This window comes from Epinephelus fuscoguttatus, linkage group LG6, assembly GCF_011397635.1.
Source record: "Epinephelus fuscoguttatus linkage group LG6, E.fuscoguttatus.final_Chr_v1".
NCBI lineage: Eukaryota > Metazoa > Chordata > Actinopteri > Perciformes > Serranidae > Epinephelus > Epinephelus fuscoguttatus.
The window spans coordinates 16,408,460-16,433,602 of NC_064757.1; the positions used below are offsets into that span (position 1 = coordinate 16,408,460).

The window sequence follows — 25,143 nt, forward strand, 5'->3', positions numbered from 1 at the left end:
TAAAGCCTAATTGTTAATGTGGCTAACACAAAATTGTTTTATTGGCGAGTCTGTGATTAAAGATTTAGTGATATAAGGATCCATCTCAAGCTTTGTTTCAGCCAAGCCTATACAGGTACAGTTGTTACCTGAAGAGGATGGGTTAACCAGATTTATAAAGGCTAGACAGGTGATTACAGGCATGGTTAAGGTATAGCCCTGCTCTGGAAATTAAGTTGATGTCATCAAGTTACAAATTAGAAATTTAGATGAAATTAACTTAATTAACTGTGTTTTTTGTCACATGCTTTTCCTAAAAACACACACACACTAAAACAGATCAACACATTCTCTCAGTCTGGTGCATTCAGAATAGAACAATTTATTCATAACAAACATATAAAAATGACAAAAACAACCAGGTGGCAAGATATAAAATTTTCCAGTTTGTACAAAACTTCCAAAACCATCATCAGAGATGCATTACTCACTCCATATGAAGACTTCATCTGGGTTATTTAAGTAAATATAGTACAAATCTTGAATCTTAGCTACAAAGTTATTCTTTTAATCTGTTGTCAGCTAATGTAATAAAAACAGCCTTTGTCATTTTTTAAGTAAACAAAAAAAAGTAGGCTAACGGGCACAAATTCATTACAGACTTCACAGCAATTCAAAAACAGAATCAGAAGTCGATGGTATATTCACAGTGTTATCTTCACATCAGAGATGTGAATTGTAAACATTGTTGCATATCATAGCTCACCTTAATAAATATACAGAAATACTCATGTGAGCAAAACTTGTGTAAAAAAAACTCCTCAATAATTTTTAATCCTCTGATCATTTTTGACTTTAGCTTGTTAGGTCAAACCTCCCGTGGTCAATCGACTAGTGCGTGCTTGTGACATTAACAAAAATAAGGCAAAATCATTTTCCCTGTGTTTCTTATCAAGTTTTATCTGTCATTTAATCACAGAGGCAATGTTTGATCAATTCAGGTGGAGTGAAGTAGCATTTTCTCATCTCATGAAATGATGAAGTGGAATATACAGTACAGCAGGGTTCATTCACATTAAGGTACATATAAACATTTGTACATCTTGAACAAATACTGGGAGGCTATTTGAAGTGATTTGGTTTATAAACTCAAAACAGGGGAATGTTATTGTCAAAGAAAAATATGCATAAAACAGGAAATGAGTTTAGGGATCCAACAGGAAGACCAAATAACAAACAAATTCTTACTTTCAAGACAGTAAATTACTCCTTAGAGTAACAAAGTTAGAAACTAGAGTTGCCTAATCATGTGATCCTTAAGTCTTATTATTGAAATATTTTTGTCCAATTCAGTGGGAGATGGTGGTGAAAATGCTTCGAGCACTGTTTGACTGGTAACACAAGCAACATAACAGATAACAGACATTTCCACATACGGATGTTAAGTTGGACATAGACCTACATAATTGTCATTAGCATTCCTTTATCATTAAAGGGAGGTTGTTGATGCGATAGACAAACACTTGAAATACAACGTTCACCATGTAGCATGCTGCTGCTTTTATAAAGCAGATCTTTCTCTACTATCAACTGCAACTGTCTTAGTCAAGGGCGAGCATTTCATTTCTCAAAGGGGCCCTGTGTGCCTGATTGTCAAGGTTTGTTTTTTTTTTTTAAGAAAAAATCCCAAAATACAGTTGCACAAGCTTCTTAGAAAAATAAATAATCCCTTCTCAGCTTCATTATGCAAAGCACAATGGAACAAGTACAAGGAAAAGAATTAAGTCATCTGGTAACTGAGGAGTTGCAGTCTGTCACATTTGATGGCGTGCAGCATATGATGCTGTCTCTTTAAAATGCTCTACTTTAGTCTGCTGTAACAGAGGATAAAAACTTTAAACAATGAGTTCTTTCACATGAGAGAGCTCCAGTGAGGTGTAACAGTGTCCAGGACCACAGTGCTGTCGTCTGTTCATTAAAACTGCTTTTTGGTTTTTGTCTTGGATATACCTGTGAAAGACAGAGAGCAGTACAACATCAGACAACAGAATAAGGTTAAAACATTTCAGCTGTAAATTGAGGTGCACAGATTTTGGCATGCACAAATCCACAGCACATAAATGACAGAGCAGCAGGCAAGAAAAGGATGCAGGCAGGCGAGCAGTGAGAGGTGGAAAAAAGAGGGAAGAGGTGAGCGGGCAGGCAGAATCACGGACCGAGTTAAGCTGCTAGAGCAGCGCTGAGCTGGAGTCAGAGTCTGAATCGTGGCCAGGGGTGAGGCAGGGCTCACGGGAACAGATGGATTCCTGAGCCTGCCTGTACTGTTGGTACTCCTGGCGGAGAGCGTTGAAACGCGCCTCACTTAGGGAGCGGCTGTACTGGCAACGAGGTGGGTTGGAAACTGGCGGGCTGACTGAGGGACACGGGCCTGGGGAGGGCATCAGGGACAGGAAATGCATGGATGGGCACATCATGGGACAAGCTCACAATAATCACAGCACAAGGGGTGAAGACATGCAGCACCATCACATCAAGCGTTACACTCACAATGACACATGCAACATCAAAAACATCACACACGAAATGGGAAAGTGGTAAATAAATGATCACCTTTCTGTCGCTGGTCCTGGAGGCCCCCAGCTTGATCATATCTGAGCTCCGACCTGCCTCTCCGGAAACCCATTTGTGACTGATCAAACCTCATGGCCTCCAGGACCTCCGAGTCCACACACGCATCTGCAGAGTCCCACTCATAACTCTCATCTACTGATGTGTTCCTTCTAATGAGATACACAGAGCAAATGGTCAGATAACAGTTATCACAAACAAGAAACAAAAACAACATTGATTTTATTTTGGCAACATAAATAAATCCCTCTGCCAAGAGGACACTCCAGTGTTGTCACTGTCCAGGTGTGGTGGTGTTTCACCTTTTCGCTCTCCTCTCAGGCAGCTCCGTCTCAGCTCTGTGCCGCTCGCTTTCCTCCGTGGTTTCTGGGGAGCTGAGTAGCGTGGGAGTGATTGACAGGGACTGTCGGAAGAGACCAGCGCTACCTCTACCACTGCTCTGACTGGCATAACTGGTCCTACCTCCCTCCCTGGTCTCTCTAACCTCCCGAAACTCTGTGTCCCCTCCCCTCCTCATCATCCTGTCTGGATGTCTGTAACTCTCTGCCTCTCTGGGTGGGAAGGGGGCATAGTAAGGTGAGGGCCAGCTAATTCCCCTGGGCAGGTAGGACCTCGGAGGGCCCCTGCTGGGGTCCATGGGTCTCATGCTTTCCCCTCTGGATCCTGGCCAGTGTTGGTACTGGGCGACAGGGATGGAAGAGGTCATTGGCATGGGGGCATATTTATGCTGGGCAGACCTAACGGTAACCTCATAGGATGGAGACCACCTGGAGGACTCTGGGAAAACAGTGGCTTGCCGTCGTGGATCGGAGGGTTCCAGCATCGGGGACATCGAGGTTTGTCTGGGTGGGTACATGGAGTGAGTGAGGTAGGAAGGACTAGCTAAAGATCTATGTGCGTGGTGAGGCCTCTCTAAGCTCCCCATGCTGGGGCGTCTGAATGGGACATACTCCCTCCAGGAGGGGCCTGGCCTTGGAAGGGAAGACGGACTACGACCCAAACTGTAGGACTTCACCCTGATGTCAGGGTTTGGGAACTCGTCCCAGTAACATTTCTCAGAAATATATGTCCTTGGGCTCTCAAAGTGCTCCCACCTCTGTGAGCCTAAACTGATGGATTTCTTTAGGAAAGGACGAGGCTGTCCCATACCTGAGAGCGTCCTACAAGGGCCTATGCTTAAGGACTTCTTTAAAAATGGCACAGGGGCTTGACATATTCGTGATGCAATGTTATTAGTCCTGCTGCCCTGAGAAGCTTGTCTTTGGGATTGCTCTGATAAAGACTCACTACTGTCTACAAAACTCTGTGAGTGTTTTGACACTATGTCTGCCATGCCTTTAGCTGCACTGAACAAGGTGTGAGCTGACCTGGATCCAAGTCTGGATTCAGGTCTGTCTGTGCTTTTGTTCCCAACTCGAGTTTGTGTTTTCTCATTATAGAGCTGTTTGCTAGTTTTTTCTGGACCGGGTGACAGTGGTCTTGTCTCATCTGGAAATCTTACTCTATGTGCAGAATCTCTAGGTTCCACATAATATGAGCGTTTATGGTCTTGTTTTTTTCCAGCATAAAAACTGGCCTCTGCAGCACCCGCAGAATGGTGGCGCAAGTGTGCTTCCTGGTTTTCCTGAACATGAACCTCCCAGTTGCTAGGAACTACATCAGGCTTAGGCCCCGGGGATTTTTCTGGCTTTAGTTCAGAAGTTTGTCCAGCAGTGTCTGTGACTGCAGCATCTTCCACAGGCTCGTCCACGCTCATTTCAATGAAACCTGGAAGGCTCAGGTATTCAAGAATTGCACTTGTCTGCAGTGGGGACATTTGGGGAGATGGAGCTGCAGGCTTGGCCTTGAAGGACCCTGACAATCCCGGGACAGAGAGTTGGGACTGCTCACTTTCGACCTCTTCTACAAGTGTCAGTGTTGAAATAGGGCTTGGACTATCAGAGAAGAGACATTTGTCGCTCCTCCTGGAGCGTGTTCGCACACCCTCTCTTTCGAACTCAGAGTAAAACCCTGAACTCCGTCGGTCATCCTGGGTCTGAGTGTCTTTTTCTTTGGCCTTTGCCCCTGCTTGATGATGTTCGTAGGGTAAGGTAGAATAACTTGAGGGACTGGTATTCCCTGTGGCTGTGTAGCTTTTTGCAGTTCTCTCAGGCTGATTATACGGTGCAGAGGCTGAACACTCAGGCCTCTCATTGTCAATTAAAGGACCTCTGGCAGCTGAATCCCAGGGCTGACTGCCTGCATAAGCATATGAATGTCTGGACCTTGAAGCAACACCTCCATTCTTTGTCTTTTCCCTTAAGCCCTGCTCAGTCGTGGACCTACTGCATCTATCTGGCTCACTCTGAGGACTCAATGACCTGGCTCTATCTGGTGTTTCTAGACAAAGGACAGGGGGGCCTTCTGAGGTGGCATCAGGGGACAGCATAGGGAGGGAGGTGTTCTGGGTGACTGGAGAGCGTGATGAATCAACAGCAAGAGAGTCCTCTGTTGCTTCCCTACATATGCGAGGATGCTGTGGCCTGGGTGATGTGGTCTCCCGGGGGCTCTGGATAGGAATGAGGCTGGTGACCGATGTAACAGGGCTGATGTCCCACTGTATGCGAGTGGTAGAGAGCCGATCCATAGGACTGCTGGTGTTCCCAAAGTAGCATGCTCTTCGATAGTCAGATACCCGACTTGTCTGGCCTGAGGGCCTGTGTTTCTGTCTGATGGTAACATCTTGTGGCTTCCATACAGGTTCTTCCTCTGACTTGGGTGAGTCCCTTTGAGGGCTTTTTGTCTTATTAGAATGTTGCTCGTCTCTCCCACGACCTCGACTTCTTTGATCAGCTGTGTAGCTCTCCAGCTCCCTCTCCATTTCTTCCCTCTCCTTTGCCAGCTGGACACACTTGTTAATACTATCCCTCTCCAGCTCACTGTCAAGTTGTGAGACCACAGTGCTGTTGTTAGTCAGCTGACTCTCCATAGGCTGGTAGCCAGAATTGGGTGGTCTGTCTCTGTCTCTATCCAGCAGCTTTGTTCTCCTCCCCAAATTCGGAAACAGATCTTCAGTGTGGCCCGGCACGCGATACCTTCTGAGTGAATCACTGGTTTTTTTCTCACTGTTGTCTGAATAGAAGCTGGCCCTTTCCAATAGAGCCTCTGAGCCTTGTTCATCGTCAGAGTAAAAGCAGCCATGACGGGAGAAGTTTCTGGCCATGGCCCGTACTCTTCCAGGAGAGGATGGAGGTCTGCTCAGCTCTGGGACGTCCACAGTGAGAGGGGAATCCTTCCTCTCATCCTTCTCTGAGCTCAAGACGCTTGACTTTGGAGAGTCCCTGAATGATGTCCTGTTGCTCCCTGAGCCACTTGCCCCACCATTACTTTGCAGGACCTCCTTCCTTAAGTTTTTCTTATTGGAGGGACTTGAATTCTCTAGCAGTGGTTGGACAATGAAGCGTCCATCTGGGCCCCTGGAGATGGACTCCAGAGCAGTTGGCGATGGAGCTTGAGAGCCCAGGTGACTCTCAAAGAGTGTGTAATGTGGTGGTGGAGATGAGTTAGACAGGAGTTGTTTCCTCTGGTCGTGGTATTCCCCACGGCTGCCTTTATCAAAGGACGAGCGATCAGACTGTGAGGAGGAGGAGTTGGGGAAGAAGGGAAGCGGAGGACACAGCTTTAGCTTTAGGACGCTGTCGGGGCTGCGAGGAGGTGAGCGAGCACTGAGAAAGAGAGACAAGACATTTTTTTTACTCAAAACAAGCTTATAGCACCACAGATTCCAGGAAAAAATTATCAAAGGTGCAGTTTATAACGTTTTGCACAAACACCACGTCAAAGATGATAACGCAATGATATGTTTGTAAAGGAGTTTCAGTTCATTGCTGGTTTCTAGTCCAAATGTCATCAGGTAATATAATTAAATCATTTACTTAAGTTATTTAGTTAGATAGCTGGTAAAAGAGTATGCAGAAAGTGTGCTTTAGTATTTCACCACAGTCGGCCACAGGCTATAATAAAAACCTTGAAGCATTACAAAACGAAAGCCAGAAAAAAGCAATAGATACTGTACCATCACATGAACTTTTAAAATCAAAATTTAGAACATAAATGTTCATTGAAAATATATGGATATACTGGTAAGGACACTTACTCTGGAGATGAGCTCTTCTGGAGGGCAGATGGGAGATCTAGGAAAAGGTGAAGAACAAAGGATTAAAATAGTCAAACAACTGCACGGTTAAAATTGTCCAATCATGACAAAGTGTACGTAACATAAACTTGGAAATCAACAATTGCACTTTCCACATACCGACAAGGTGGACAACGCTGACATTTCTTTAAATCCAAAGTTTTACCTTGTCTTCTCTTTCTGCGTCGGCGCTGTCTCCTTTGACTCATGTAGCATGCTGTCACCAGTGAGAGGATGATGGCCACGAACAGGAAGCATACTCCTCCTAACACACCAGCCAACAGAGGCTCAGGGATGAACTCCAAGAAACTTGGGCGCAGAGGGTAAATCTCCATCCCTGTAATCAGACCCAAGTTAATAACGGTGGTCACAAATTCCATTGTTAATTTTGTGATTATCCACTCATACACATATGCCAGAACCTTGATTTAATATCCATGTGACGTTCATGGTAACCTACACACAGCCACTTACCTATGGTGGATACATTGACAGACTCGCTCGGTTCACTGAGTACTTTGTTACTGCGGGACATCAGCCTCAGATCGTAACTGGAGTCCTGAGAGAGAGACAGATCAGGCGTTTGATTGACTATAAACTAGCATGCTTGTGATTAAAGTTCATTATAAATCACAAAATCAGTTTGATGTTACAAAATTATTAGGGACACACCGATAATAGAAAACGTGTTTGGGAAGAACCCTATTTTTTCTCTGATAATGCTTCATTGTGAACAACAGATATGTGTTACAATCAGCAGGAGGAGAGCTAGTATACGTTAGCTGTTAGCAACCATCGGCTCGACTTAACAGCTAACAAGAATTTCATAATCTGTACATCCCCACGGTTCTTTGGCACAACTGATCTACATGCAACCAGGTTGTGAAAGCGAGAAACCTTGAGGCCATTCTGACTGACCTTTAGGAAATACAGATGCTAAGAGAGGGAAAAAAACACGATCATTACCCTTAGCAGTCCTTGTACAAGCAGTTCACTCTGATTGGCACTGATGTTGCTGCTGAGGATGAGCCACTGGCCCTGATCCCTACGGGCCTGCAGCACATAGCCCGTCAGTGGAGAGGACGGAGCCTCTGGGGGCGACCACTGGAGGAGAAAACCTCGGTCAGTCCGGTTGGTTGAAAGGAGTGTGGGAGGATCCAGGATTGGGACACTGGTGACGACTGTAGGTGCTTCTGTAGGTACCGCTGATAAGAAGAATGAATGTTACTTCAAACTGACAGATACTTACAGCAAAACAGCATTGTAGAGAGTGAGGGAAACTCCAAACACAGCAATCACAAACCTTGTGTTCGCACAGAAACAATTTCACTGAAAGCTCCAGAGCCGAGTTTATTCTGAGGTAGGACACTGAACTGATAGCCGGTGCCAGCAAGTAGCCCGGTCACCAGCAGGTAGTTTTTGGATGTCGGCACAGGCAAAGACGCCCATTCATGTTTCCCTCTGGATGCCTGCTTGACCCTGGACAAAATTAAAAACAGCCAAAATAAAGACAGAGCATAAACTAACAGGATTGTTGTTTACAGCTGAGAACTGTATCATACAGTATGATCGTATGTTACTGACCATACAGTAAACTTCTGGGTGTATCCACCATCAAAGCCAGGCACCCATGACACATTGGCCTGGTTCATCTCTGTGACGACGGATACTGAGGACACAGCGTGAGGACTGGTGCCTGAGGAACATAAAAACCCTTTTGTAAGTTACGGATGAATACATTTTAGTGTCACCCATCAACATATAAGTTTGCAGAAATAGGGTTGGCCCACTCACCCAGCACCATGACCACAGTGCCTGCACTGACAGTCGCCACACGATTGGTGGCCAAGCACTCCCAGCCCCCATGGTGATCTTTACTGAGCGGCTGCAGCAGCAGGGAGCCGTTAGCCAACACAGTGTACTGGGAGCGAGGAGTAGGGCCAATCTGGGAGGAAGGACAACAACAAGGTAAAATAACAGATTAATTAGACATGTCCATGCAGCACCTCTTTCTTTATGAGTGGAAAATCTCCTGTACCTTGCTCCAGGTTACGTTTGGAGTGGGGTCTCCACTGGCTTCACAAGGGATAATCAACTCTCTGCCCACCTCCTGGAGATACTCGGGCCCTGGAGGCAGTCGAAATGATGGAGGGTCCTGAAGGAATGAGAGAGCCGTTTTATTTCTGCCTATTTGTAACTGTGTACACTGACCGGAAAGTGTTTTCTCTGTAACTGAAATTGAGCACAAGAGCCTCACCTGCAATATAACCTTGGTGGGTTCAGACTTTCCCATGGTGCCATAACTGTTATAGGCTGTACATGTGTACATGCCTACAGCATTGTCATTGGCTGTTGCTATAAAAACTGAGCCCTCGGAGTTCACCATCCAACCTGGGTACTGGACATGTCAAAGTAGGAAAAACTTATCCACAGTGACTTACAGGTTATTTATAGTTTGCGACAATTTCCTAGTGCATGACATATTGTGTTTCTATGTTGCGTGGCTTACGTTGTCAAGGTTCAAATCATTCCCATCTTTGGTCCAGTTGACATACAGCACAGGGGGATCAGCCTGAACAGGGCAGGTAATGACCCCCTCCATGCCTGCAGGTAAGTACGTTTCCCGGGACATTCTGACCACACGTGCAGGATCTAAGATGGAGGAAGATAAACTGATCACAAAAAGTAACGCAAGAGGCTCTTGCCCAAGTCATGCATCGAAAGGCTGCAGCCCCCTGCAACCCTGACCACAGTTAGGGTGATTAAAAAAGATTAATGCAGGGTTCATACCGACATAAGAAATTTAATTCAAGGACTTTCAAATTCAAGCACAACATTTTTATTTTCAAGGACTTTACTCAAAGCCACTAATTAATTTTTAAATGAATTTTCAAAGGCATAAATCTAAAAAAAAAAAAAAAAAAAAACTCAACAAAACATTTGAATGGCATGAGAGCTCTGGTGCTTATGCTACTATAGTGCACCATTTCCTTGTGCTTTGAAAAGTTCCAAACCAGAGAAAGTTTCAGAGCAAGAGCACCAACGAACCCATAGAAACTCACTACAACTAAACTCAGCAAACAGTGTCCTTCTGCCTGCCCCACAACTACTGACTGCCTGCATGCAGTGCAAGACGAGATGGAGAGACCCTGCCACACTTCTGGAATATCAATCAGAAAGGAGTGCACATTCAAAGAATGAAAAAACCATCTTAACAGTAGATCCATCTGTAGCACAAGGATACAATACCAGCTGGAACTTGAGTTTCAATTTAAGTTTTCAGTGGAGCTATTACTTTGGAGCACTGCTGAGGAGAGAGGAATCCAAATCATGGTAGAAACTAAGTCATGTTAAATTTAGCCATGCCAACATAGGCCGGCTAGTTTTGCGAGGTCTTAAGAGTGGAGTGAAGTAAAAATAAACTATGATGTTTGACAGGATATCATAAAGGCGAGGAGGAAAGGAGAGGGAGTGTCATATCAGAATTTAACAACAACAACAACAACAACAACAACAACAAAAAGAGCAATTTCTGATTCTGAGTAATTTCATAACTTGTGGAACAAAACTTCATTCAGAATTCAAGCACTTAAGCACCTTGTGCGAACCCTATGAATGGGTGTATGGAACCCAACAGATGCTGGATCTCACAGAGGACTAAACCCTTACGTTTCACTTTCAGGTGCGCAGAGGCTGAGGGCGGGGTGAGTAGCCCATTAGTTGGGATACAGGTGTAGTTGCCAGCGTCCTCTGGGATGAGATTAGGAATGAGAAGTGTTCCATCCACCAAAACCTTCACTCTGGACTTTAGAGACCTAAAGCCAAAAGATACAAAATACGGTGCAATTAAGTGATCAGATGTCAAAATAATCTGAGGAGTAATCTCCTTTGTCTTAAGGTTTATAGCGTGCTGATGACCAAACGATACAAGTCTTAGAAATAATCTAATTAGAGCTGATTGTATTAGCAGCAGGCACCCTTAAATATTCTTCTCGGTATTCTACTAAAGTCAATTAAGATATCGTAATTGATTAAATATGATTGAAATAGACACTGCATTTTATCCTGTTTTTATCAGTTGCTGTTTTAACAGTCCTTCTTTTATATTTGTTTTAAATGTGTTTTTAATGTAAATCGGGTGTATTGTCGAGCCTTGTCTCACTGTTGGGACAGACAATAAAGTTATATCGTATTAACTACATTTTACATTCGACAGAAAAAGTATATCAATTATCTTGGGTTTATGAATGCATGAATACTTTAAAGAGGAGAACTCACTCAATATGGTAAACATTCTGTCCTTGTTTCATCCACTCATAGGTGAGGTTAGACGGGTAGGCATCAGCCTGACATTGTAGTACCGCATCCTGAGACATGTTGAGAGTGGTGTCCTCTGGGGAGATGAGGATGATTGGAGGTCCTTTTAACAAAATTGGAAGAAAACACAGTACACCTTAATGTTAATATTGTGTTTATACAGTGATGCAGTCAGTCATTAATGTCTGGAATGAAGAGATCAGTGCTGAGTGTTGTCAGCCTTAAATCAATGCTATAGCAAGGGATGGTCTGTAGGTGGCAGTGTAGACTTTGTAGCCATGATTACCAACCTGCTCTCTGGGTTTTTGGTAGTACAGATCATATAGCTTCTGAGAAGACCAGGACTAAGAAGACATCTTACCCTGGATAGATTTTTTGTCCCAGAAAAACACAAGTGGTGTATGCTATTTTCAAAAAAATAAATTCTGTGTCTTGTTCACCAGGACATCACAACATATGGTAAACATGCGATAAGGAGGAATTCTGTCTTTCCCTGATGATTGACAGTTAGACACTGACCTTTGACCTGCAGCTGTGTAGAGTGGGTCAGATTCCCCTCTGAGTTGGACACGTGACATTTGTACACTCCTGAAATATTTCTTGTGACGGAGGCCATAGACAAGGTACCATTGAGTACCTAAAAGGGGGCGAAGGTAAGAGAATGCGGATCAAAGAGTAAAAGTCGGAGGAAGATCACGAGGCTGTCATGGAGAGGACAACAAAGCAGTTTGCTTCAAAGGAACATCAAAGCTACAACTCCTACAGAAAATGCAAATTATGAAGTATTTAATTAAAATACTGCAAATGCCATCTGTTAATCCACCTCACTTTTATTTTTTCATGTTTCTCGATTCGGCTCTCATCTTTATGCCAGACAACAGTTGGTCGAGGGTTGCCATGGGCTCCACAGCTGAGAGTCAGTGAGTCTCCGAGCAGAACCTCCACAAAAGTTGGTGGTGTCTTGATAAACACAGGTGGAGCTAGAACAAAGACAGCACAGATTAAATATTTATTTCTATTTACATATTCAAATGGCACATGAAAGAATATCAGAGCACTAAATACTGACATTAACAGCCAACCATGGTGTCTTCAAGGTGGACAACTTCTTAATAAATGCTTAAAAAGGAAAACTTAAATAGATTTGGTGTGATTTGCTGTAGCTCAGAGGTACTTCCTGTAGTTCATGGTTTGATGCTTTGGAAATATTTTTTATCTGGATCCAGCAGAATTTCTTCTGTGTGGAGATAGACAGTTGGTGAATATATTTGGATGTAATGTTCTCATTTAAACTGTTCACAATGAAGTTTATGGATGTTGATCTCCACTGTATCAACATGTTCTGTAAGAGATCCTGTTAATACTTCCAAATGTGTTGTTTTGGGTACAACAAATGTATATGAGCACAATAATTGAGATATTACTAGGGCTGCATCGATTGATTATTTTAGTAATCGAGTTTCTACCAATTATTCTATCGATTAATCGGATAAGAAATACCTTTGCTTTATTAAAGAGCAATAGTAAATATACAAAAGAGAAAAAAAGGCCGGTCTCCCGTGTGTATGTGTGACTACTTTGCACAGAGGAGAGCTGACACCAGTACTGGGAGAGAGACCTTTATTTAGCAGGTGTAGCAACTCCCAGCACTAAAGGGCCTTCATTTCAACTGATAGTCATATTGATTTATGTTAGCTAAATGCTAAAGTTAACGCTTCCTTGTGTCAGGTCCACTCTGCAAGTTTTTCTTCATAGGATGGTGAAGGTATGACCTGCCCTACTCTGCCCTACTCTGCCTTATTCGACCTCTGATTGGCTAACCCTGACATTCTTACCCTAACCCTAAGCAATCACTCCTTATGCATAAACCTAACAAACCCAACCATCATAGGCAAGGAGTACCAGCCAATCAGAGGAGTAGTAGGACAGGTCATGCTTTCGCATCTTAGGAAGAGAAGATTGGTATCCGGTCCCGGACTGGATGCTTTTTGCTAAGGTGCTGAAGCACTGACATTGTGCTGTTGTGGTTGGCTAGTTCAGCTTTATAACAGATGCACCGCATTTTTATATTGTTACAGCTCAAAATGATCCCAAAAGTCTCCCATACTTTCTGTTGTTTTCTCTAGCCTGTCTCCTCTCTTCGCCCCTCCCTATTTTCTCTCTTCTTCCATTTTGTGATTCCATGCAATCAAATCATGTCACCTGTCCACAGCGTAAGCATGTTGTGTCACAGTAATAATCATTTTTATTGACCAAGTTACTTGAGTTTCTCAAGGCATTGATTCAGCCACAGATACCACCAAACCTCAGCAAATCCCACAAAAAACTATCTGGAGTGACATAATTTTATGTTTTACTGTACATTTTTTATTTTGCCCGCGTTACTGAGAGGAGAATATGTTTTTTCCCCCCAAATGGGACCATCATTGCCAAAAATATATGCACTCATTGAATTGGAAAAGGATTTGGATAAAATATCTCTCTGCGTACAAGGCTCTGTATCAAGTTCGGTTTTGAGATTGCAAAAAATATTTTTAGGTAATGTGTTCATATGATACTCAATACATGCACTGATGTAATGCTATTATGTACAAAGGTGTCCAGTGTTCACCTGCAACCTGATGCAGCACATGTAGGCCTTTCATTCACTGCAGTACAATCATATCAAATCCCTACTTCACACTTACAATGGAAACCTCACACTCCACTGCAGCATAACTAGTGTGTGTGCGTGTGCGTGTGCATGTGTGTGTGCGTGTGTGTGTGTGTGTGTGAGAGAAAGAAGAGAGAGACAGTGAGTGGGAAGTAGTTAGGTTAAAGAGACACTGATTTAAGCATTTAACCTTAATCTTAGGCCCACACAAGCTACACTTCCACTGTCCTGCTCCTATTATTCTTAAGACTAACTCCTACGTTGACATCAGCTCAAAGCAGGCTGGGCAGAGACAAACACAAGATGTGATCACCGTGTCCACAGAACGTCACACAACGCCCTTATATGCTTCTGTAACACTACAGCTTGCCAGGGCCTTCGGAGACCCAGCCAGGCTCCATGCTGTGGCTGTTCAAAACAACAACAGTGCCAGTGATGAGCAGTGAAAGAATCTGCTCCCGAGCCCCCAAAACCCTGCAGTGCTGCACCTGTGATGGAGAGGAAGGTCCACGTGCCGTTTCGAAAGTCATCTTTTTCTCTTTCCAGAAGCAGGATGCGGCATTCGAACCAGCCCTCGTCCTCCAGGGTCAGCCGTTCCACAAGCAGAGAAGCCCCCCGGGTCAGAGACACACGGCCTGTGGGAGGAGGGGTGAGGGTGGGAGGGCAAAGAGGAAGGGGTGAGAGACAGGAGAGAGAGAGAGAGAGAGAGAGGGTCAGCACACACATACACACACACAACCAGACAGGCAGAGTCAGCACATGCAGGAAGAGGGCTTACCATGCAGAGGACACAGGCATCCAGTGTCACAAAGGCCACAGTTAAAGTCAAAGACTTTATGCTAGCAGTCAAATCCACACACAGTGTGAACATCAACTGTAGCTTGAATGTTTGTAGCAAATAACCAACCACATAATTAAGACTTAAGAAAGTAGGGGAGGTGGCAGACAAAATATGCTGCTCAGAGGATGAGAAGTCAGAGGCCCTAAGTGCAAACACATGAATCACTCAAGTGATGATTGTAATGATGCAAGATTACAGATGAAGCTGGTGTCCTGTCATTTAGGGTTTGGATGGTGGTGGAGTGCAGAGTTGGGATGCCAGGAATACTTAAAGGCGGCTTCATTAAATCACTCAAATAGAGAGTGTCTCATTTCTTCTTTTGATTTTTGTGGTTTTCAGCAAGTCACTGGTTTGTATTTATCAATGAGGGACACTGGGCAGAGATAAACACTGAGAAGGACGGCAGATGCACGCTCTGAACGTGTGTGTGAACAGCCAGAAACACACAGATGGATTCATGCACAAGCACACACACATCTCCCTATCACTCACACACCCGTACCACACTCCCTCTCCTCCTCTCTGTACTTCTTACAACTCCTTGTCAGGCTTTGAAACTTGATCTGTTGGTTGCCTGGTGACTGCAGCCTGGTTTTCAGGGTACTGAAGTTACCCTTCCCCACCCAACCCCCCTCCTTTTATTCTGCCTCTCAATGAACTCTTTTTTCCCCCCTTCAATCTCAGGGCTTTAAACGACAGGAGGATGCGTGCAGGGGGGAAACACACACGTTGCTCATACCAGGCCCTGGCCAAAGCCGTTTGAAAGTAAACAGGGGAATGTGGAGAGGTTTCCGGAATCTCCTCATACTTTGCAGCTAACAGGCTGCTTCGATGATGCGGGCATGCTCCATCACATTCAATCCTCTGTGCAAAGTAATTAACTAAAAAATAGAAAAATCCTTAAATTCTCGCCCAGTAGACATTCTGTATGTAAGAGCAGAGAACTCTTCAATGCCCTGCAATCCTGAAGCAATAATATCACGGGAAACACAATATCCTCACCATTCACACTGCTTTCCCTCCAGACAGCAGTGTCTGGAGCAGAGCCTAAAAGCTATGAAATTCATTCAGCTCTATACATGGCCTTAAGACAGGGTGAAACACACACTGAGAGTAAAGGCAGACACAATGGCTAACAATTAACCCTGCATTCCTGACTGGGGCTGTTGCTGTGCTTAATAGTTAGGTTTAATGTTTGACTGACCTCCTAAACGACAGACCAGCGTTTGATGGGCGGTGTTCACTTAGAGGCACCATAAAATGAATGCCTCTCATTTCAGGCAGCATCTTTCAAACAACTGGGCAGGGCAAGGAGAGAGGAAATGTGCAGGCAGATGATAACAGGTGTGGGGATAACTTTAGGCATTTTCCTCTTATCTCTCTATGAGAGATCCTCCCTGAGCTGCCCATTTCCTAATATGCAACCTTTTCCAGTCAGACGTGGAATTAACTGCCACACTGCAGGCTAAGAGGAAAAACACTTTCACGTGCAAAATCACACAAACCCTCTTTAACATACACCTAATCCTCGTGTGGCTCTATATTATGGGATACTTAAAGATCATTGTGGCTTATAGCACCTCTTGTTATGTTTTGTAATATGACTGAAAGGCAGCCTATGGAAATCTGTCTGACTGACCATGTGCACTGATCTCGTGGGTTCAGAAGCACGTGGGTGTGTATACATGTTGATTTTCAAAATCTGAAGAGCGCCCTGCCCCCTGGGTCTCCACAGGGGGAATTCTGGTTTCACTGTCGAACACTTAACCCTTTCCCAAAGCCTCCCACTTGTCCATCACTACAAAGAGACGGCAGCCCCCCACTCCTCATTCTCCTGGGTTACCATAGTGATGAGACCAAGAAAAGCCCGGGCTGTAGGTTTAGATTTGAATTCAGTTGCTGTAGAAACACGACGGGGCCAAACATGGTTAGGGGAGGGCTGATCACACGGGGGGGTGGGTTTCTACTGTCAGAGATTTGAAAAATTACAAGTGAGGGGAAAACATGTTTCTTTCAGCCTGTGGACAGACAAAAGGCTGACGCTGTGTGACAAATGTTGCTTTATTTAAATTTGAATGTTGCATCATAGGACATGAACTGAAATCTCGAAAGGCACTTGGCAGGTGCTCTGCCCTAAAGATGTTGACAAAAAGGCTGTTTTTTTCACTCTGATGGCCTGATGCACAGAAACAATGCAAATATGCAGCAATAACAACAACACTAAGGTTGAAAAATGATCAGCCATATCAGGATAAAACCCACCCTGTTTTTAAAATCCAAGAGGAATTGAGCGAAAGGTTACAGGGAGGTTACATGAATTGTGTGTGCATCGATAATCCACTGACAGCCTATGAGAGGTTGACCTTTCTGACCTCTGTGCTCCGTAACTCCCCAGCAGACACATTCATCACTCCCCCTGGTCCTACATTTGCACAATGTCCACGAGTCCTTCTCAAGAGACAAACATTATTAGACTCTATGGTGGACAGAGAGAATGGCTGAAACAATAGCTGCTGCTATTTTCTCGTGTCCTCCCTCCTCCTCCTCCTCCTCCTCCTCACTGTTTTTCCTCTAGCAGCTATCACATGACAGCTCCAGTCTACCTTAAAATGAGCCCTTTTTTCCAACAGGTCGATGCTGCAGTGTAGCCAAGGGTAGAAAATGGAAACGCTAATCCACCAGTGCTGTGTGAACCTCTAAGATACACCCTCTTCATATCAGCGAGAGTCAGGTTCTTGCCCAGTGGGTGGCAGGTTAGGAATAACTCAGCTTTCAGAGCCGTGCCACTGGCCAGGAGCTGGCCTTGTCTCACGGTTTCTGATCTCCTATTCTTTTCTTTTTTTTTTGAGGATAAGATTGATGAGGCTTTTTCTGCAAGTGATACCGCTGCAATGCAACCGAGCTCAGGACGCTTTACACCGAATACATTTTTACTCGTATAATTCTGCTTCACTTTTGGTTACGTTTAAGATTTACAACACTTCCCTGGCACGTGTATTGTATTTTCTTCTCTGGCTTGGGGACAAGGATTTTATTGCTCCAGAGGAATGAAATCAACATGTGATTTTTGTGTTGGGGGTTCCCACTGGTACTTACTGACACAGTAATACAAGGGGTGTAGTGAATTATATGTGATACCATCGCAGGGGTAACTGTGGAGGAAGACAGATTATTCTGTTTGGAGAAGCATCCGCAGTGCTTTTCTTTGTCCATCCGTATGTGCATAAGAGAGCCGAGCGGAGGTGCATTGTGGGATGTGTTTTGATTTGAATACAATCATAAGTCTGGGACCGGCCCCCTGCCTCTGACAGCTCACCCCTCCCGCTCCCCCAAATTTCTCTCTTCAATCCTCCTGTCTCCCTAATCAGTTTAACCCTCTTATGAATAGCTCTTTGTCGTGAGATAGATTACAGTTAACTCTGTCCCTCTCGCTCTGTCCAGCTCTGTTAACCCTTGCACCAGCAAACTAACACATAGCTCACGTGCCAAATTTTACTGCAGTGGCTACTCAACTTACCATGGGCCATTAGCTCTCAAAAACGATCACGGGCCAAAGCATATTATAGTATAGTAGTGGTATTTGGTCCAGTGAGATTACGAGAAGTGTTTGAACATTTTTCAGTATAGGACTTGAGCATTAACCTCTGGTCAGGAAAAGATAACACTGATGGTAATAATTAATAGTTACCTAAAATTTTACTTTAGTTTCTGTTAGTAGTGACCATAAGGAAAATGCTTAGTGTCTTCACATTAGTAAACATTGATTTTTTCAAATTATCGTAATAAATGTTAATTACAAAAAATGAAACCCAACGTACAGGAGTAGATATATGACAGAAGAGACACTTGGACAGCACTGATATGACACCTCAGCACAGCACTGACTCTGATCTCATGCTCCTCATATGAATCTGGACAGTGACACACCTATGGCATGAGGTAACAGAGCTTTTGTAATGGCCTGTTGCACTAAGCCTGGGAAAATTCCCAAGTGGCAGCCATCTATTCTTCTTTCATGTGTCATTGTTTGCCACACACCATCCTGGTCTAGTTATAGCAGAAAAACTGGTTGGTGATGGATAAAGGTCAGATCCATCAATGATCAGTTTCACCTTTCAGCTGGGCCATTTTGTGCAATAAGATGTATGTTTGCAAAAGCTTAGTTCTTCAAAGGTTATAGAGTTCAGGGTTTGTGTGTGTGCATTGGTAGATTTAAGTGTGTGTGTGTGTGTGTGTGTGTGTGTGTGTGTGTGTGTGTACGTGACTTGTGCATGTGTGTGACAAATGCAGGCCTTAACTTCTCCAGTCTTCAGAGGTCACACTGAGAGCGTGATGAAGGCCTGCTGAGATCTGGGGGATTGCCCATTGTCGTTCTAACCTAAGGTCAGACTCCCCTGCTCACGGTCGCTACTGATTTACTTCAGCACACAGGAGACATTTGATCTAGCCCTGCAACAGTAAACCATCCTGACACCGCAAGACTTCAACATATTGTCTCAACAAATACAACTCAAACAGACTATAATAGTATGTCAGTCAGAGTTTATCCGGCTGTTTCCTCTTTGTTGTGAGTTGACTAATGTTCAGCCCTGCAGGGCATGCTGGGTGTGAAACAGAGAGGAAGCGGGATGAGCACTACCTTCCCGATGAACAGACAAGAAAAGCTCTCTGAGACCTAGACAGGCTGGTGTGGCATCTAAAGGGGTCGACAGGAGAATGCCATTCAGTAGCCTTGTCACTCCTCAAATAAAGAGTGCAATCTCAAATACACCTGATATCGTATCAAAAAATGGTGGTTTAATGGACGACTGAAATAGTCCTCCAAGATATCGCTTGCTTTATTCTTTCATCTCAGTTTCTAAAATTGGCCAATAGCATCAGTGAGTTTGAGACAAAGCAGCAGACCAAGGACAGACAGCCTTTGGGAATGCTTTTTATGTTTTATTTTAGCTCACTTAAATGTGCAGCATTTGCAATGCAATAACTCCACCAAAGGAAGGACAGGAGAGCGCTTACATTTAGCAATACATAGTGAAGTCTGACACTTTACTTAGCATTATTGGAAGCAGCCATTATGCTGTAAATCCACCCAGCTCTTAACAACAGTACAGGCCTCATCCCGCTTGTTCCTGATCTCAGACAAGCCAAGACAAAAATCAGGAAATGGTCGCCTACGTGACTGTCTTGCAGTTAAATCTGAAATCCCCCAACATTTTAATTTGAGGGTAGAATACATTAGACCCACAGCGCTGACACGCTTCACATGCTGCCATCTGCCTCCAGTGGGAGGGGAGATATGAGGATCTGAGGCAGATAGGGGTAAAACCCAGATCAGACAAGTGCATACAAGTACACACAAGAGATACAAATGGCAAAATATTAGGACATCCCAAACAGTCTTCTACTCTGAGCAACATCTCTGCAATGTTGTTTACTTCATTATGGCTGCTTGTGCATCAGATGACTGCCCCGAAACAATGACATGGTTAACGGCCTAACATGCCAAACACATGTAGCCCAATTGCCCGGTGGAGGCAGCCTGTTTGTGGTTCAGCCCATGTAGACCTTAAATGCAGCTCCTGAGTTATCACGATGCTGCAAACGTGTCTGAATCAGAGGCTTTCATTCTCTGTGGGAGTTCCTGTTAAAATAAGTTCTAATACGACAAATGCAGAGGGCTTTTAAGCCATGTTCCCTGCTGTACATTTCAGTGACCTAGTTGGGACAGTATGGGATTTTGGGTGTCCTAGTAGTTCTGTTGGCTTTGGCAAAGCAAGGGGAGGTTGTGATACCCCTCTTTGTCTTTTGTCCTCTGCTAGACAATGACAGGATTATAGGGCTCCAGCAAGAAAACTCCCATTATTCCCAATGCTTCATCCATCCTCCTTCCAGCACAACAATCTCCCCTTACTGGGTCACCCCTCAGCATACTAATAAAACACTGTCATCAGACCACCGAGCCCCCACCTACACTCCTAATCCCCCAATGCACAGCGTTACTGGTAGCCCCCTTCTTCCTGCTCAGCTACCCCACCCCCCTTTAACAACCTCCATTAAAACACATCCAATCTCGCCCTTCCTCTTCTCCCTGCACTGCAACTGCAGCCTGGAAACATACAGACTGCAACACCAACAGTAATTAAGGGAATTGTGGTTTAGATGGATTACCTATTTGGGATTTTGTTTCATCCAAACTTCCCCTTCCCAAGTCTTCGTAAATACCAGTGTCACCTCCTTATGCCTACCTTTACCCACAGAGGACAGATGCATGTAACTCGAGGTAAAAGAGAAATGTAGCCACATGGATACTTCGCCTCTCCTCACTGAAAACTACTGAACCATAATTAGAGAAATCTGTCAATTGGCGGTCAGTCTAATTAATCCTTTCAAAAAGAAACTGCTATGATAGCTCCAGAGTCAGTTCTTTGTTGTCCTACTGAGAAATGTTTTCAAAGCACCACTCTATGATCTGTGAGTAGTAAAATTGCTAAAGCACTGAAAAAAGATTCAATCAAAGAAAGGTCTTACAGGTCTGCTTCAGTGGAAGGGACTTCAAGTCAAGTAACACGTGTTGTTACAGATACAGCATGTTTTTTTTAATGTGTGTTTTCTGAAAGGAGTGGCTGAGCACATCTGAGTAACTCTTACCCTTGTAGTTTGGATGAACACGAGGAGCGTACACTCCAAATTTGATGAGGATAGGAACGTTGTAACCGAGGCGCACCCACTCCACCACATGCAGAGGAAAGAGGTTTGGGGTGGTGGCTTCTATAGATGTAGGAGTGAGATTGCAGCTCAGTTCCGCAGAGCCCCCCTCTCTTGCACGAACCAATGTTGCCGCACCTTGAGACACACCTGTAAAAGCAGCAACAACATATCACCAGGAGATAAAGCATGAGACTCACTGTGGACAGTCACTGATAGCACAGAAGGCAATAAACAGTGAAAATGTGACTAAACACATAAATCATGTTTTACAAGGGCTTGAGAAATATGGGCCTTTTACAGAGAGTTATGGCAGCCAGAGAGGCCGGATTAACCTCTTTGGAATTTTTTTGGTCATTCATTCATGTGAAAATTGTTTGCTATGCTGTGAGCAGTTCATAAAGCATTAGCAGCAATATCTTGGGAGGGATAAGAGAGAGCAGGACAACACAGACAAGAAGAGGTCAATGTTGAACTGGATCAGTCAGCAACTACGACATCCCCAGAGTGTTCCCTGATAAAACTGGGGCTGTCAGAGAGCATGTAAAACAATCGTGTGCCATTTGGTGACAAGATCATATAGCTGCAAAGCCTGCAAACACACAGCAATCCCATTAGTGACACCTGGAGCAGTCTCTCCTCTCCCTTGCTGCCATGTGCTCACGTGGGTGTGTGCGCGACTGGGTGCCAGTGTTTGCTCTACTACTCATCTGGCCTGGTGATTACTTTAATCTCAGAAGGGGGGGTTGGTGGTGATACTCTGATGCAGGGCAGCAGGACCCTCTGTGCTCTCTCCAGCCGACCTCCCACCACCCCCTGGGGTCCACACATGGTCTGCGGACCAGCCACAATCAATCCCACCAACCCCCCTTACAAACACATGCACGCACACAGAGAAGCGTGCCTAGGGATGGGAGTAGCATAAATCCCAGATTGATCTAAATCCACACCCAGAGATATTATTTAAGTTGGATTTTGGCCCCATTCCCTCTCGTCCACTCATGTCTATGCTGCAGCCCCTCCTCATTACTTTCCCCAATGTGAGGCAATGGGAGCTGTGCCAGATCCATCACGGTGTCACTCCGACTGCATGTAGGCAGCTAAACGGCGACATATGCCAACTGCTTTGCGATGCTTTATCATAACAAGGGACAGACTGTAGGTCTTGTTGAAGTTGGTAAACAATGAACTTTTGGTGAAGCAATGCAAACAAATGGCAAAGAAAAATAGAGGAAAACAACTGGTTGCCTTACAAACTAAAAAATGCTTAACCAGACAGTCTTTGCAACTTTGTTTGAATATATGACATGATATAACCAGACAAAGCATTTTATATCGTTTATGTGATTTAATTTTTCATTACCACTTTGCCCAATTGGTAAAACATCTTGTTTTGTTGAACAGTTTTCAGCTGATTTTAAACAAAGATAAATGTGCACAAATTCAACCAATTATTTGACTAAACTCAACGTGGACTCATTTGTCACTCATCATCACCCACCAGTAAAGGTGTATCTATAAATCGATTAGTTGTCAACTATTAATTAATCGCCAACAACTTTGATAATTGATTAATCTGTTTGAGTAATTAAAAAAATGCAAAAAGTCTCTGACTCCAACTTCTTAAATGTGAATATTTTCTGGTTTCTTTACATTTAACTGAATATCTCTGGGCTGTGAACAAAACAAGACAATGTCATCTTGGGCTTTGGGAAACACGGATTGTCTTTTTTTTTTTTTTTTTTAAACCATTTTCTGATATTACATAGGCCAAACAATCGAAACAAACAACAATCTAATCGATTAATCAAGAAAATAATTGACAGATTCATTAAAAAAAGTTTGGTACAGCCCTTCCCACTAGTAAAGCAGTGTACAACAAAATCTGCCAAACTCATAATCCAAACCTAACATGTACAGTTAAATGTGACAGCACTTTTATAAATAATGTATTAATGCTGCATAAAAGACCAGCAGTGACATACTGTAAAGCAGTGCCACCATCATGTTCATGTAAATATGATCCAACAACAGCTGCTAATCTGTTCTGTACATGTGAAAGTCCTATAAACACATGTTGAGTAAATTTTCTACATCTGTATTACATAACAGTGTCATAATTATTTTGCTGTGGGTGTTCGGACAAGTAGGACCTACAACAATTATGTTTTGTTGTTTGTGTCATGCTGTAATACCTGACAAAATGCTTAGCTCAAAACATCACAGTTCTTTGGATGAGTTATTCAATTTTGGAAAAATGTATGTAATGTTTTAGTAATATTAATGTGCTTTGTGAGTGATCAGTTTGTTGAAAAAGCATTTAATTGTTGAAAGTAGTATTACACAGCTTTGACCAACACAACTCAGTACTGAGAAATGCCTGCAATCATTTGAGGAAGACTCTAAAAGTTCAACAAGGAGAAATTAATTATGGAAATGTATTGTAAGTGTATGCAATGGATCCATATTTGCATTAGCATACTTACTTAGCAGACAGATGGCTACAGCAGTGGTGACAGCCTGAAGCCACCGTCTCTCCAGTCCCATGGCCGTCCGTCACACTCCTTCACACATCTCCCAACCTGAAGGAGAAGACCACACATCCCGTTCACTCTTTAACAGCAAACTACTGCACTGTTCAAAGATTCACCGCTGCACAAGGACATCTCTCACATCCCCCCAGGACGAATGTAATCCCTAAAGTTAACATCAACTCATAATCCAACAACTACACTACATTCCAGATGCTTCTTGGTTCATAAATAACTGTATTCTTTGAAAACACGTAATCCTCTAGAAAATTGCATGTCTGAGCTGTGGTTGGATTAAGGCAAATAAGCTATTCCAACAAGTGCCCACAGTGTATGCGTGTGTGTGCGTGTCTGTGAGTCCATAGAGAAGACAAGGCTGTACTGTAACTGTGTGTACAGATTAACCTTATGCTTGTGATTGGTTCAGCTCACCCAGAAGGTCCCATCTCACACTTAACAGGCCAACGGCAATTGACAGGTGACATGAGCAATATTAAAGTTGTATCTAACCAACTCCAGATATTATCTGATTACCACTGCTTAAAAAAGAAACTTAGCTGGCACAAACAGACTGCCATATGACAACACTCTTAAATTAACCTGAATTCAAGACTCCCTCGAGTACAGTACGTGCCAAGCAGCTGACGGCAGCAACTGTTGTTCACCTGACTATTAAACGCACAAACAGCACATGCAAACACACCAGCACAGCCCACTGATGTGTTCAGTATCTCCTAATGAGCCCCACAAACAGGACTGCAGTTACATAAATTGTGGGCCTACTTCACAGTCTGAACGTTGAGAACAGCTGCAACAATTCGTGAGGCCCTCCACTTTAAATTGGAATGGAAGCACAAATTTAAGTTGCTGCCCTTCAGACATAATGGAAGACATCACCCCCTTCCCTTAAGTCACTCCATTCAGTACCCCTCATATCAGCTTATTACTTTAAGTTCATTTAAGTAATATAAGAAGGAGGCTATTCTTAGTAACAAGTAGGTGTGGGATATTAGCTGCTGCTATAACCACAGATGCCCTGTAGAAAAGGAGGATAACTGAATCCCACAACGGCCATGTTTAGTCTCTTAGCAGTTATGTTTGCAATTGAGTAAACAAACATCCCAGAAAAGAGCAGCAGAAAGATGCATTTATCTCCTTGCACTTGACCAACATAAGGTTGAGAATGTTGCTGCTGGAGCTGGCCATGAAGCACTGTAATAACTTCTGTTTAGCACCTTTCCAAAACAAGCAGAAATACAAAACCAAGGCTACACAAGCACTGAAGAGGAGAGGGACAAAAACACTTCAGTGTGGG

The 25,143-nt window shown here is 43.7% G+C and overlaps 1 protein-coding gene across 4 annotated transcripts in view; it reads right to left on the reverse strand.

Annotated features, from left to right (window-relative positions):
• Positions 1–343: 343 nt before the first annotated feature.
• The window catches only part of igsf9b (immunoglobulin superfamily, member 9b), a 33,042-nt gene continuing 8,242 nt past the window's right edge, over positions 344–25,143 (reverse strand). For 3 of the 4 annotated variants that reach the window (XM_049579221.1, XM_049579222.1, XM_049579220.1), the window contains exons 2-22: positions 23,784–23,879; positions 21,241–21,447; positions 14,240–14,386; positions 11,927–12,078; positions 11,618–11,735; positions 11,060–11,201; positions 10,451–10,596; positions 9,291–9,433; positions 9,039–9,179; positions 8,820–8,936; positions 8,576–8,726; positions 8,366–8,477; positions 8,085–8,260; positions 7,748–7,986; positions 7,256–7,340; positions 6,948–7,118; positions 6,743–6,779; positions 2,910–6,311; positions 2,590–2,759; positions 2,196–2,407; positions 344–1,989 (exon numbers count right to left, since the gene is read on the reverse strand). In XM_049579221.1, the coding sequence (XP_049435178.1) occupies positions 2,208–2,407; positions 2,590–2,759; positions 2,910–6,311; positions 6,743–6,779; positions 6,948–7,118; positions 7,256–7,340; positions 7,748–7,986; positions 8,085–8,260; positions 8,366–8,477; positions 8,576–8,726; positions 8,820–8,936; positions 9,039–9,179; positions 9,291–9,433; positions 10,451–10,596; positions 11,060–11,201; positions 11,618–11,735; positions 11,927–12,078; positions 14,240–14,386; positions 21,241–21,447; positions 23,784–23,844 (6,117 nt within the window). In that variant the 5' untranslated portion in view covers positions 23,845–23,879 and the 3' untranslated portion in view covers positions 344–1,989; positions 2,196–2,207. The remainder of the gene's footprint in view (positions 1,990–2,195; positions 2,408–2,589; positions 2,760–2,909; positions 6,312–6,742; positions 6,780–6,947; positions 7,119–7,255; positions 7,341–7,747; positions 7,987–8,084; positions 8,261–8,365; positions 8,478–8,575; positions 8,727–8,819; positions 8,937–9,038; positions 9,180–9,290; positions 9,434–10,450; positions 10,597–11,059; positions 11,202–11,617; positions 11,736–11,926; positions 12,079–14,239; positions 14,387–21,240; positions 21,448–23,783; positions 23,880–25,143) is intronic. The other variant, XM_049579223.1, reaches the window with a different exon arrangement.